General features: G+C 57.9%; 2 protein-coding genes across 2 annotated transcripts; one reads left to right on the top strand and one right to left on the bottom strand.

The window, feature by feature from the left end:
* The first annotated feature begins 602 nt into the window (after positions 1-602).
* On the top strand, positions 603-3,545 carry LTC4S (leukotriene C4 synthase). The gene is made up of 5 exons (XM_004693881.2): positions 603-706; positions 2,395-2,494; positions 2,593-2,663; positions 2,750-2,831; positions 2,973-3,545. The coding sequence occupies exons 1-5, from the start codon at positions 649-651 to the stop codon at positions 3,112-3,114; spliced, it is 453 nt and encodes a 150-aa protein (XP_004693938.1). The 5' UTR covers positions 603-648; the 3' UTR covers positions 3,115-3,545.
* Positions 3,546-4,384: 839 nt separating this feature from the next.
* On the bottom strand, positions 4,385-14,021 carry MGAT4B (mannosyl (alpha-1,3-)-glycoprotein beta-1,4-N-acetylglucosaminyltransferase, isozyme B). The gene is made up of 15 exons (XM_004693880.1): positions 13,853-14,021; positions 8,633-8,812; positions 8,401-8,541; positions 8,175-8,308; positions 7,712-7,758; positions 7,334-7,447; positions 7,022-7,097; positions 6,794-6,908; positions 6,327-6,457; positions 6,065-6,172; positions 5,753-5,946; positions 5,330-5,408; positions 5,160-5,247; positions 4,964-5,076; positions 4,385-4,873 (listed from the first exon to the last, which is right to left on the bottom strand). Exons 1-15 carry the CDS (start codon positions 13,947-13,949, stop codon positions 4,850-4,852), a joined length of 1,641 nt encoding a protein of 546 aa, XP_004693937.1. The 5' UTR covers positions 13,950-14,021; the 3' UTR covers positions 4,385-4,849.
* Positions 14,022-14,152: the final 131 nt, after the last annotated feature.

The raw sequence follows: 14,152 nt of genomic DNA, 5'->3' as shown, positions 1-14,152 counted from the left end.
CTGCACCAGTCATAGCTGAATGTCCTTAAACAGCCCTAGTTGGGGGAGCTTGGACAGACAAGTGGGCATGGACAGGTCAAGGGGGTCAGGCCTGGGAACGCATGATTTATGTCCAGGTGAGAGACAGCGAGGCAGGGCAGGGATTGGAAGGTGGCACAGAGGGTGCATTTGAGAATGACTGGGAGTTGGTGACAGCTGGGAAGTGGTAGCAGTTGGAGGATCAGGTAAGAGCCTCCATTGTCCTGGACACAGATCCAGGATAAAAGGAGGTCTAGAAAGCCAGCTGGGACCCGTGGAGCTGCAAGGACTGGCGAATATCGGGTTATCGTGTCAGGCGGACACATCCACTGCCTGGGCAGGCAGCTTGGGTTTTGCTAGCACAGAGCCAGGCACAGAAAGGGCAAGAATGACTGAGAGGAAGTGGCTATCACCAGTCAGTTGTTCTGTTTCCTGTCTACTCAGTCCACCCAGGCTCTTTGACTCTTTCTGGTTTTGGTTACACCCATTCTGTTCAACCTCCTTCCTCTGAAAGGGGTGGGGTGAGCAACCATTGTTTCTGCTGGGCCAGTCTCGATAGGAGATTGGGTTGATAAGAAGTCCAGTCAGCCTCTCTCAACGATCCAGACCTGAGAGCTCCAGGCAGGCACCATGAAGGACGAGGTGGCGCTTCTAGCCACTGTCACCCTCCTAGGAGTCCTGCTGCAAGGTGGGCTGGCTCCTACTGGGAAGGTGGGTGGGTCTCAGAGTCCTGCAGACTGCCTTTTGTCTTCTAGGATCCCCATGAAGGGCAGGGGCAGGGGTGGGAGGCTCCAGAGATGAGGGGCTGGCACTTTTCTGGGGGAAAGCCCTGAGAAATGTATTCAGGGCAGGTGAACTGAAATGATGGGCAGGGACAAAGGGTGAAATGGTACCTTTCAAGGGGATAGGACAGCAAAATGGATATTGGTTTTAGGTAGCAACTGTGTTAGGAATGCCGATGTCTGGCTAGGGGTTGCGGTGGTGGCCCCTTTATCAGAATAAGGAACTCTGGAAGAGAGCAGGAACTTTCAGGGAACAGGCAGGGAGTCCAGCTGTATATGGACATGGAGAGGGGCCTGTGCCACGATCAAAGGGTGGTCAAGTAGGTGACCATGACCTGGTGCTGATAAGCTCTAGCCAATCCCTCTCCTCTTCAACTGTCCTTTTTCTCAAAGTCCCCACAGGAAGGCCTTATCTATCTTCCCTGCCTTCACAGGCAGGGACCATGTGAAATCAGACAAGACTGGAACCTATTCCCTGCCCCACCCACCCTTCCCAAGATGCCTATTTGGTGCCATTCTCAGGCCAGTCCTGGGGGATACATTCCTAGACTAGATAGTCCTGCTCCAGACACTGTTGCTGGGTACGGAATGGGTATGACACAGCACAGTCTGGGGCAGGAGTTTGGAGGGGCTGAGCAGATGGACTGAACTGATCTCCAGCCATGCCAACAAGCAGCCACTGGCCCACTTCCAGGTCTGGCTCTGTGCCAGCCAGCTTTGACACTTCCAGTGCACTTAAGATGGGCTACGTCTGGTAACAAGGGCACCCCGGCCACAGGACTTGTAGGAAAATAGTTGGAGACACCTGGCATCGGGGTTGTGTGTGTGGGGCCAGACCTGACGCCAAGAGAGAATCCCTCAATATTCAAAGCCCCTACAGCCAACTCTCTCCTCTGTACTTAACTATGCAGTGCCCTGTGGGGCAGGGGTTGGACTAGAAGAGTCCCAGTTGCAACCACCTGGGTTAGGGGACAAGATGCCCCAGAATTTAGAGTCCAAAATGCCTGAACAGATAAATGAGGCAATAGCCCATGGCACAGTTTGGAGGCCCAGGGACACAGGCTTGGGTGACTCTAGCCTGCGGCAGGGTCAGGAGGTCCCTACCAGTGGGCTCAGTAGGTAGGGGCCGAAGGACTGTTGAGTCTCAGAGTGTATGCTCCCCTGCACCTGCAAGGATGTAGTCAGCCATGCACCTAGATGCTGGTGGCACTCACTGTCCATGTAGGGACCCCAGAGCCAAAGGTCTAAGTCTAGAGATTGGGAGGGTAACTTTTGCCTGTGTTTTGCAAGTCAAATAATTGAAGAGCAATGTCTTGCACAGGCAGCTGCTACCTCAGGTAAGGGCTCTTCAGAACTGGGTGAATTATCCCCTGGCGCCCCAGGACCACACCCTGCCCCCATGGGTGTCCTACAGCCACCCTGGGCTCAGAAGTCAGGAAGGAGGCAAAGGGACAGGAGAGAGCAAAGGGTCCCCTCTCAAGAACTTAAAAAGGGAGATCTGCCCAGTTCAATCGAGGAGTGGGAAAGGCCGGGACCCCTCTGGGAGCTGGCCAGAGGGAGGCCAGAACTTACTCCTGCCCTTTTTTGCCCCCAGCCTACTTCTCCTGGCAGGTGATCTGGGCGCGCAGAACCTTCCGCGTGTCGCCACCGCTCACCAACGGCCCCCCAGAGTTCGAGCGCATCTACCGAGCCCAGTGAGGCGCAGCGGGAGGGCTGGGGAGGGGAGCCAGCGGCCCTGGGCAGGGCAGGGTCTGAGGCACCCTCACCTTAAGCCACCGTGTCCCCACTGCAGAGTCAACTGCAGCGAGTACTTCCCGTTGTTCCTCGCCACGCTCTGGGTCGCAGGCATCTTCTTTCACGAAGGTCGGGGCGCGGGGCAGGGGCTGAGCACCGGAGCCCTCGGGGTGCCCGCTGCGGCTGGCTCACCTCGCCCCCGCACTCCTCTCCAGGTGCGGCGGCCGCGTGCGGCCTCTTGTACCTATTCGCGCGCCTCCGCTACTTCCAGGGCTACGCGCGCTCGGCCCAGCAAAGGTGAGTACCGCGTGGTGCCCGCGGGCGCGGCTGGCCGGCGGGGCGGGGCGGTCGGGACCGGGTGGGTGGGCCCGAGGGAGGCGCGCGGGGCCGCGCGGGGCTTTTGTGCGCCGCCCCGCCCCCGTCGAGCACCGCCCGCAGGTTGGCTCCGCTGTACGCGAGCGCGCGCGCGCTCTGGCTGCTCGTGGCGCTGGGTGCCCTGGGCCTGCTCTTCCACTTCCTCCCCACGGCGGCGCGCGCCGCGCTCCTCAGACGGCTCAGGAAGCTGCTGCCGTGGGCCTGAGATAGAGGACGTCGGGTCGAGGAGCAGAAGAGCTGGGGCGTCTTGGACGACGGGGGAGGGGTGTGCACACCCATCCTGGGCTCAAATTAAAGCGCCTATTACAGGACCGGAATGCACTCTCTGGGTTGAAAGGGTGGCCAGTGAGGACTGTGAACCCAGAAGGGAGCCAGGCTTGGGCCTAGCAGTAGCCTAATTGTGGGGTGGAATAGAGGCTTGACTCAGTAGTCTCATGCCCTGCCCCCAGTGCCTGGAGCCCACTCCCCCAAGCCCTAGACCCCCGCTCCCTCCAGGTTCTACCTGCTTGCTGTATTCACTGGTCTCCCCTGTCCATATCCTCTGTCAAGGGGCCTCAACAGCCCTATCCCTACTCTCCTGATCATCACAGCTGACACCAGGGACTTTTTATCAGCACCCAATTCCTGGTGTCTCAGGGTCTGTGGAGAGAAGTAGGCTGGAGAGTGAAGAGGGGTAGAAGTTAAGTTCTAGCCTCTGGGAGTCCCAGTGTGCCCCCTGACCTCCCTTGTGACTCTCTCTTTATGAAGGGCCCTCATGCTCTCCCTGCCCCCCCACCCCCATCCCTTTCTGGGCTACTTGTCTCCAAGCTCATCCTCTGCCCATGACACATCTCCTTGCTGTGGTGGAGTCATAGGGACTACCAGTGTAGTCAGTATAGGTGGGAACTGTGCTCGCACCATGGCAGGATGCCTTGAGGAGCCAGGCCCAAGGAAGGCCTGCCCCGCACACCTGAGGGGCCCTAAAGAGCTGATTTTGCACCCAGCTGCAGAGAGAGCTGCTCGGCCCTCCTGCAGGGCTTCCTTGTCGGGCTGGGGATTCTGGGAGCAAGATCAAAAGCAGGCAACAACATGTGCAAAAGCTTCAGTGTGGGCTTCAAATGTATCAAGGGTGGGGCAGGAGAGGGAGATGAGTGAGCAAGACCAGGGGACTGTGGAGAAAGGCAGGGCAGAGATGGTGGGGGACAAAGAGCCTGGGCAATGTTATCGATGTGAGAGGCAGTTGGGATGGGAAGACAGGAGCCAGAGGCTGCACTTGGGGTAGGGCCCTCAGGAATTGTGAGGGGCCTGGATTCAAGACCCATTGCTGGCTGTTTACAGTCAGGAACGTCCAGGAAATGGGGCAGACGTTGTGCAGAGCTTCTGGGAGGGTATGTGGAGCATGTTGATGGTTTGGCCAGGCATCTGGCAGCTGGCTCAGGGTGGCATCCCTGGATTAGGGCCGCCCCTCACCAGCCTCAGCTAGAAGCACTGACAGATGAAGCACACACTTCATTAACCCTTTATTACAAGTCACGCTCTTATAGAAGTATATGTGGACTTACGTGAAAAAATCAAATGTATCCAAGAATAAAAAACACAGCACATAAAGTAGTATATGCATTCCAGTGTTCGCGCCGGGGACAGCAGGCGCCCAGGAAAAAGCTCTTCTAAAATGGCCTGGCTCAAGCCAGCTGGGGTGCGAACAGTTCTGGGCAGCATGGGCCTGCCTCAGGCACAATGTGGGGACCGCCTGCCTCCTCCCTCGGCCTGGCGGGCGGGGGCAGCACCAGCTCCTAGGGCCTCCGGGCCAGCGGTGACCCCAGGTGGGCTGAGGGGGCGCACCAGGCAGGACCCCTCAGTCTGGGGTGGCTGAGCCTGGCCCTCCAGGGGCAGCTGTGACAACATCTCAGGACTCTGTGGGCTTCAGAACCCAAAGAAGTGCACCCTCAGAAACCCTCGCCTTAGTCCGCTTTTTTCAGGAAGATCTGGAAGAGTGGGGTTCAGGGTCAGCCCAGGCATGATCTAGCCACTGGAAACAGCTTCCTGGTCCCCACACCCCGCCCTGCATGACTCACCTCACTCAGAATAACCCACACTGGGGAATCTGTCTGGATGGAGAGGCGGAGAGCTTCCAGGGGGCCGAAGGCAGGGTCCACCTCACCTTCTGCCACACCCTTGTAGAAAGAGCCTGGAACAGGACAGTGCTGAGATGTTTCCCTGCTGAGCCCAGCCTCCCTGCTTCCACATCTACCCATCTGTGCCTCCACTCACCAATCTGGAGGTAGCCGTCAGGGCTCCGAGGGTACCGTAGGGTAGCTGCTCGGCCCTCCTGCAGGGCTTCCTTGTCGGACTGGGGATTCTGGGAGCAAGATCAAGGGGCTGAAGCCAGTGGCTATGGGTGGGGAAAGGCTTCTTGCACATCCACACCCTGCCACACTCACATCAAAGGGCAGCACCTCCACAGATGTGTTGAAGAGCTTGTCCTCAGGGTGCTCAATGTTGCCACTGCGGAAGAAGAACCTGCAGATAAACAGGCTTGTGAGCTGCAGCAGGCACACTGCCTGGCAGAGAGAAGGCCAGGTCTGGGCCAGGGCTGCAATAGGTGGGCCCCAGGGTTCTGAATGCCACCAGGCACAACTGTTGGCGAGGCAGCTAGGGCCTTACTCAGGGAAGAAGTGCTGAGCTCCTAGTTCCTGCCTGACTCAGTTTCAGAAGGTAGCTACTATTACTACTCCACTTTTCATGGTGAGGTGAAGTGATTTGCTGGGGGTCACAGAGCAGATGGAGAAATTTTTGATGAGGCCTGTATTCTGGTCGCCACCTGCCCTGCCTGCAAAGGTTGACCTGTAGGTCCTGGTACTTACCGTTCAAGACGCAGTGGCTGGAAGAAGCGGAAGCGGATGAAGTCCCCCGCAGCAGGTGTGAAGGCCCAGAAGAAATCCTCTCGCAGGTAGGCCTTCTCCAGAGTGAAATGCTGGTATGTCTTGAGGCTCGTGCTCACCTCAGCTGGTGGGTTTACGTGCTCCTTCCGCAGCGCCTGCTTCCCGAAGTCCTTATCCTGCAGCCAGGGAGGGACAAAGGTGTTAGGGTGGGCCCTGTCGGCCCTGCCGTGCCCGTACCCCACCCTAGGCTGGGTCCTCCTATACTTGGCTGGGCTCTCCAGGGACAGAGCCCACCTTTAGTTTCTGGATCTTGCCCGCCAGCGAGGAGTGAGTGCCCACGTGCTGGAAGAGGGATGGCTTGAAGCGGATCCTCAGGTTGGCCTTCTGCCGGTCACAGTGCTTCTGTGAGGGGAGTGGCATTGGAGAGCCCAGCTGAACCCCAACTACCAGTCCAGGGCGACCCCACCAGCGGTCTAGCCTCCTGTCAGCCAGGTGCACTGGGTACTGATGCGATTCATGCTGGAGGCTGTGTCCACCCAGCCCAGCTCCTGCTCACCGCATCCTTCTCAGGGTTGCAGACCTTCACCCACAGAATATGGTCCAGGAGCCAGTCTATGGGCTTGTCCCGGTAGAACATGAGTATGAACTCCACAATCAGGCTCAGGTCCAGGGACTTGAACATCTTCCCTGGGGGTGGGAGTAGGGCAGGGGTGGGGAAGGGACACTGAGTGAGTAGTATTGCTCAGCCCTCTTCCACTTGATCCCCCTGGCTGCCACCAGGGAGAATCTAACGGCACACACTGTGGACAACTACAGGCAGATGTGGGCACAGGACACAGATGGGAATGGTGAGCCCAGACAGCCAATGCCAAGGGTAGAGAGTGGAGACAGGCCCGGTGGAGCTGCTGCAGGCACCGGGTGCAAAGGCTCCCAGCAAACGGCTACCTGCTGCTGGGGCTGTGGAGCAGGGCAGGGGGCTGAGGTGAGGGCTCTGGTCAGCTGAGCGGGTAGCAGGTGGCATACCAATGAAGCCTAACTGAGAGAACTCCAGGATCATCCAGTCTTCCGAGGGCTGCTGCAGCGCAAAGTTCTTCATGGTGCTCAGGTAGTTGGGCTTGGCTACGATGTCATCCTCTAGCTGCAGGGTGGTGAACAGGATGTGGGTCAGCATGGGCACATACACAGGCATGTCACCCAGGTCCAGCCAGGGTGTGGGGGTGCAGCAGGCTGCAGTGGGCTCTCAGTGCTGACCTGAACATAGTAGATGCCTTTGGACTGTGCATACATCATGAGGAAGCAGTAATCGAGGTTCTGTTTGGTCCGCCACCTATGGGCCAGATGCAAGGGCCTCGGGAGCTCAGGCCCCTCCACTGGTCACACAGCTACCCCCGAGGCCACTGCGTAGGTAGAGCCCCACCCCCACCCCATACATGCAGGGATCCTCCAGCGGAGAAATGGAAGCACCACAAGGAATTGCCCGAGATTCAGACACCAAAGGATGGGATTCTCCACACAAGTGGGCAGTCTGCTGAAGGTGCAAGGCAGGGGTGATGGTGCTGGTACCTGACTCGCTCCTTGGGGTCCCCAAAGGACTCTCTGAGACGGGAAAAGTCAGGGTAGAAGTGGGGGGAAGGGGAGATGACCTCCAGGAGCCCAGAGTGGATCTCTGAGGGGAACCTGAGGGACAGGAAGGTCCAGTGGGTTTGTGACCTCCAATGGCTGAAGGGAGGCAGAGTGAGTTAGCCAGACTACCTCCCTTTCTTAACCGCATCTTCAGAAACCACATCCAGCGTACGGAGGCAATGGAGAGCCCAGCTGGGCCCCACCTAACTTGGCCAGGACAACCTCACCAGTGGTACAGCCTCCTGTCAGAGAGGCAGGGCCCCTTCTCACACCCAGGGCCCTGCCCTCCATCAGTTTAGTGGGACTGTCAGTACTCACAGGGCCTTGATGTTCTCTGTCACCACTGAGGTGTACTGCCCGTCAGTCTGTGGGAAGAACAGGCACACTCCCTAAGCCTGGCTGCCACCCCAAATGGTCTACAGGGAGGAGCCGGGGTGGGGGGGCACAGGCCTCAGAAGACTTCAGACACTGGGGGGTCAGTCCTCTTTGCTGGGGCTGAGTAAGGCTGGGCCTGGGGGCCAGAGGTACATCAGAAAAATGGCTCTGGGGCACTTGGGGACATGGTTAGGGTCCACTAGGTAGCTCTGGCATCTGCAGGAGGAGGCGCTAAAATGTTTCCTCCTTTTTAAATGTGTATGTAGATAATTCTGTGAATGCAACTGACCAACTTCTGATAATGTTTTCCTCTGGAATGGTGCCTATTTTGACTTTCAGCCAGGTGTCCTTGGAATTTGCTCCCTTGACCTTACACTTCCCCTTTTGCCCAGCCCCAGCCACTCACCTCTGCAATCAGCACCACAATGACGGAGTCCTCCTTCTCCTGTGGGCTCAGCTCCGAGATGAGTGAGTGCAGCGTGTCTGTCAGATAGGAGTGTACCTCGCGCCGCACGCTGGGAATGCCCATCACCACTGACACTGCAGCGGGAAGAGGGCCCAGACTGCTACCGCCCCAGGCCCCCTCGCTCGCCCGCCGGTGTCCCACCGCCATGGGTCCCTGCCTCCTCTACCTCCTGTGCGGCCCTGACCCACTCGCACCGCTGGCTGCAGGCTGCTTTCCTTGGCTAGGAGGTGTGGCAGGTGGTGGAAGACCGTGGGTAGGTGCAGCACGTGTTTGTGGGAGACGTTCCACGGCTTCAGCCTTGGGTCCTCTGGGTGCATGGGGGGGGGCACAAACAGGTGAGACCACAAGGTAGCCAGACTGGCCCCCACTGTCCTGCAGCTTCTGGCTACGGCACTCACCAGTTAGGCGACCCCAGGTCCGATTGCCTTCTCGCAGCGCCTGCCTCTCGGACACGGCCCTTTTGATCTCGTCCAGCACCAAGTTGAGCTCCTTGGAGCGCTTGAGGCTCTCCTGCTCAGCTGCATGCAGGCGGTCACGCAGGGCCAGGAACTCGCGCTGGTACACATCCACCACATCGCCTGTGGATGGCAGCTGTCACAGGACGTGGCCTAGAGCGACCCACTGCCCCTTGATTGTGCCACAGCCCATCTAGAAGGGTCACTCTGAAGTCATATTGGCATAGTCAGAGAAGAGCCTCCACTGGGAGGATCAGGCCTCTCCAGTATTCACCTCCGACTGAGAGATTCTTCTCTGAGGGGGCACAGTAAGTGGAAGGACCACTTCTAGCTCTAAATGGGACAACCCTAAGCAGGGGCTGGCAGGGACATAGCTCTAAATGCCCTGAGGCCTGCCTCCCTGGACACCCATGTTAGGCTGCGCCACTCCACAGCAACTGTGTCAGAATCTCCGGCTGGACCCCAGTTGTAGGCATCAGGGGTGCAGTCTCAGGAGTGAGTACTCCACCCAGTGCTCCCATTTTGCCTCTCTTAAAGCTCCTTTTCCTTCCAAGGGCCGGGATACCCAAAGTCCCATCAGCGCACAATGCAAGCCCTTCCTCACAAAGCTGCTTAGCCCACCAGCCTTCCTCTTTCCCTCCTCTCAGCCTCTGCACTTTCCCCAGCCGTCATCCGCTCCCTCACAGAGGACATCACAGACTCCTCTGGAGACAAACAACCTCCCTGGACCCCACATCCTACCTCCTAAGAAGGACGAGCCCTAGTGCCCATGTGGCACTGCCTGCTCGGCACTCAGCACCAGCCCCACGGGTAGCTGCTGCAGTTACAGACCCCTGTGCTCAGATGAGCAGATGAAGCTGAGAAACTAATGCAGGACCCTTCGGTGAGTGAGCAGCAGAGGGGCCGCGGTTCTGAATGCGTGCAGGCCTGCTCCTCTAGAGACTTATGCTCTGTCTAGGCCACCTCCGAGATCTGCCCAACCAAGCCACGGGACCTGTGCCAGAACCTCCCAGGCATAACCGGTGTGGGTGGGCCATTAGCAGCACAGAGGTGGGGTGAACTGACAGTAGGGAAGGATACTCAAGGTGCCAAGTGCCTGGCTCCACAGGCCTGGGGGGACCAAGTGCAAGAAAGAAACAAGCACATCCCTGCCCAGTGGAGCCTGCAGCCATCAGCAGCTGCTTGGCTGTAACCTCAAGGCCTTTTCTAATCTCACCATCACTTTCGGTTTGCTATCACATGCATTTCCCTCATCCCTGCAGATGCCACCTCTTGTGCCTGGGATCCCCTTTGCTCGTATGGGCCTAAGGAAAACTCATGTGGCTTTAAGGCCTGGCTTTTCCAGGTCTAGCAGGCATTCCAGAAAGGCTCCCCTCCTCTTGAACAGCTCTTCTGTTCTTTTCTCCCTGGTAGGGTCAGAACCCCCTGAATGTCCTGAGATGATGTCACCCTTGATGATGTACCAAAGGTACAGGCACCTCAAGACACACCTCCTTCTGAGCCAGGGTCAAGGTCTAATTCTAAGTCCCAAGGGAAGGGGATCCATACTTCAGAATGAGGAGTAAGGGGGAAAGGAGACAAATGAATGGACCCTTAGGACCCCCACACTGACCAGCTGACCCCAGTTTCTGTCCAACAACCTGAAGCTAAAGGCCAAGGCCACTCCTGTTTCCAACTACAGGCTAGGAAAGGGGATGTGTGCAGGAGTCAAGTTACTGGATCTGCAGAAGCTCCACACTGGGTTCCCACGCCAGGTTACCCTGGAAACCTGACCCCTTGAAAGAAATAGGTCACCCCTAGCACTGCTCTGGGCAGCCCAGAGAGGAGTGGCCTGAGGAGGCAATCTCCTCTGGGGAAGTTCCTGACCAGGAAGAGGCTGAAGGCGTCCTGCATTCCTAGAAAGGAGTTCAGAGCCGCCTGGACACTTGAATGAAGAAGGTGGCCTCCCTCACCCCTGGCCGAATCTCTAGGTTTGGCAGTTCTTGTGTCACTGGCCACACCCAGGTAGCTGCCTGCAATAGGGCCACTCTGAAGTAGGGGAAGGTGAGGAGCCCTTCCTCCCTCCCTCCCGGTCCCTGCTCCTTCCCCTGGCCTATTCAGTTCTGTAAATGGGCCAAGCTCTGTCCAACCTTAGCCAGTCCTGGGTGCACAGTCAGAGTGAATGGGCACTGCTGCCCTGAATCACCGTGGCCTCACTCCATCCACGTCCTAGGTTTCCTGCTTCCCAGGTGATGGGCTTGTGAGTTTCTGTTCATACCCAATCTTCTGTCATTTCCCTGCACAATGCAGGTTCTTTCCCTCAGCTGCCTTCTTCTGCTCCTAACTTCCAGATTGCAAGATTCCTGGCTTGACCGTCAGCCCTTGCTACTCTGGTCATGTGCCCATTCTGTCTTTGACTGTCAAAGCCAGAAACTCAAGCCCTGTGACTGCCTCCCCTTGGACTGGGCCTTATGCTGAGGCTTTGTCAGGCCATTCTGGCAGCCTACAACCCCTGTGGGTTGGCGACTGGCCTGAAGTCATGAGTGGGCTGGGAAGCAGCTCAGTGGTGGAAGGGGAAAAGGCCTCTGAGGGGAATGGGCAGAAGTTTCTGAAGGCTAGAAGTGAAGGGACTTTGGCTTCTCCTTCCATTCACATCCTCTTACCCTGGGAGCCAGGTTAGAGGCCTAGTCTCAGGGGTATCTGACCTCAGGAAACTTTTGCTGAGGAAGTTCTGCTGTGGTTACACTACTACAGGCTTTGCTACCCCCTACCTTCATCAGAAGACAGAGTAATTAGGACATCTGAGTCCTCACATCATATCTTCCTCTTAGTTCCCCTTGGTGAAGAAACAGATACAAGAGCCAAGTCCTTGTGCTCTGTGCCTAACGAATGTAGAAGAAGGCTCAGAGGGGTACAGGCAGGTGCCAGGTACAGCGAGAGTCTTCTGTTAAAGTGCAGGCAGGGGCAGGGAGGCAGTGTCTACCTCCTTCTAGGCTTTGCAACCACCTTCCCAGGAGTCAAGGAGAGCATCCATTAATGCAGAACTCCTGCTTGTGGGTGAACTGGCCCTGGACTGAAAAGAGGGGATAATGTGGACACCAGGAGGACAGGATGGCCAAGACTGGCCCCCCAGAGGCCCATCTTTGCCGGGTGCTGGGCTATGTGGAGAGACCTTTAGCAGTGCTTGACTGAGGATTACAGCTGTGGTACACATCTGGTCAAGGCTAGATATGAAAGTGGGCCCCAGACTCTTATCTTGAACATGTTGGGCCAAGGCCTATGCATCTTTTCTGGTCCTTATAGCTTCCGGGATGCCACCTGCTCTCACTGCTCCCTTCTTCTCTCCTCCTTTCTCTGCAGAATCAGGTCCTCTGCCCTTCATCTAACTATGAGTGCTGAGCCCAGGCCTTTCCTTAGCCCCCTACTTGCTGCAAACTAGAAGCCAGGGTCCACTGCAGCTTGAGACTGGTTTCTCCAATTTTCCATAGGAGCTAACACAATTGTCTACATGTAACAGTGAGAGGGGCTCATGAAATAGCCCAGATCCTGGCTTTTCTTTAGGACTCCAAAAACTTGGCTCTACTGAGCATGAGAAACAATACTAACTCTCAACAGGCAAGAGCCAGGTCACTCCCTCACCACAGCTCACAGCCTCCTGGATTTCCATGCCCAGGGATAAGGACCCCTGAATTTGAAACCACACTTCTTTGGCTGGGATGTTCTCCTGTTTCCAAGAACCCTGGAGTGCCATCCTCCTGGGTGCCCCCATTGGAGACAGTGGGCCCTCGATGGAGCCACTGATTATCTCCCTTACTCCACTGCTCTGGGACCCTGGCTCCCTATGGCCAGTCATGCTCCTAAAACTTTTCTCCTGGAAGTTCTGTGCTGCAGCTCCAGACTTCAGGCGGGAAATGGGCTCTGACAATATGCAAGGCTTCACTGTCCACCCACATTCAAAAAAATGTGCTCCAGGCCGGCAGATATGGCTCCACCTTGGCCTTTGTTACAACTGGCCTACGTGGGCAATCTCCAGCTTATGGTCACCAAGAACTCTGCCCTAGCCGTATTCTCCCTATGCCAAGCCCTAGGGGTCCCTGGAACTCCAAGGGCACCAACCCACAACTTCTGGACGCTGACACAGTAGCCAACTGGGACTCCCCCTTTTTAGAGGTGTTATAGGCTAGGCTGGTTTGGGTTGGGCTGGGCAGAAGGAGCAAGGTGAGGCTAGTAGGAGTTTAAAGGGTCAGGAAGGCTCAGCTTCTGCCCTGGCTGGGGACCTGGAAAGCTGGAGTTGGGAGGGAGAGAGGGTCAGCTGGCTGCAGCCTGATCCCATGTAGGCATACTGCAGGAAGGCCAGGAGGCAGGAAGGAAGCAGCTTCCCCCCCCCACCCCTGCACTGCTGTAGCTGGGAGGACAAGGGTCTGCGAAGGCCTCACTCAGACTGAACCAGCCCAACCAATACCGGAAGACTCAGCCAGTGGTGGGGTCCCTCCACCACCCCAGTTTCCTGGCCAGACTCAGAGCGTCAGTTACAGTAATGGGCTGGCCAGCCTTCACCCAACTTCAGATGAGGCCTGCGGAGACCACACACTCACTTAATGTAAAGTAAGGGGCTGGGCTGGTTGCTCTCGAGGTCCCCCATTCTCCAGGTCATCAACCTCCACAAAGCTTCTGCAGGACCCAGGTCCTGGGGCCACATATCCTGGAGGAGGGCCGGGCCCACAATGGGCTGGGGTGGGTGCCACTGCCTGGCTGGCTGCCCCTGAACACCTGTCTCAGGAACATCGTCCTTGTTCCAGTCCAGGTGCCTGGAGCTGGTACCTGGGAACCCCCCTGGTCACAGCCACCTCCGTGACCTTGTCTCTGCCCCTCTCTGAGAACTCTGAGGTCCCCAACTCGCTGGGGGGCGCGACCCGCCCTAGGCTCAACACAAGTGGATTCGGAAGGCTGGTCCCCAGGGCCCGGCCCAGCCCAGCCCAGCCCAGCCCAGGCCGGTGGAGAATTTCGTTCTTCTCGCAGCAAACAAGTGGGGGCGAGGATGGGAGGGGCGTCCTCCCGCGCCGCCCGGGCGGGGAAGGGGCGCCGGCGTCGGCTTCCGGCCGCTTCCCGCGGCCACCGCTCGGACCCCGGTCAGGTCGCCGGCGCCCAGGTGTGCCCAGGTGCGGGACGGGGCGCGGGGCTCACCTTTCTGGCCGCTGAGAGCCGCGTACCAGGAGAGCGAGAGGAAGGCGCACAGGCAGAAGAGTAGCAGCGTCAGGAAGGTGCCATTGCGGAGCCTCATCTCCTCCGGTGCGCGGCGGGCGCCTGCGGGGCCGAAGCCGCATGGCCCGGGGGGCCGGGGCCGGGGCTGCAGACGCCGTCTGTGGGCTGACGCTGCCTGTTCCTCCATCCGGCGTCCTTGAGCTGTGACAGCTGTGGCCTGTCTCCTCCCGGCATCCCCTCTCACTCTCCAGGAGCTACTTAGACAACTTAAACCAGAACCGA

Source organism: Condylura cristata, unplaced genomic scaffold (genome assembly GCF_000260355.1).
Source record: "Condylura cristata isolate star-nosed mole 26May11 unplaced genomic scaffold, ConCri1.0 scaffold00040, whole genome shotgun sequence".
Classification (NCBI taxonomy): Eukaryota; Metazoa; Chordata; class Mammalia; order Eulipotyphla; family Talpidae; genus Condylura; species Condylura cristata.
This window is presented reverse-complemented; position numbering and strand designations above follow the sequence as displayed.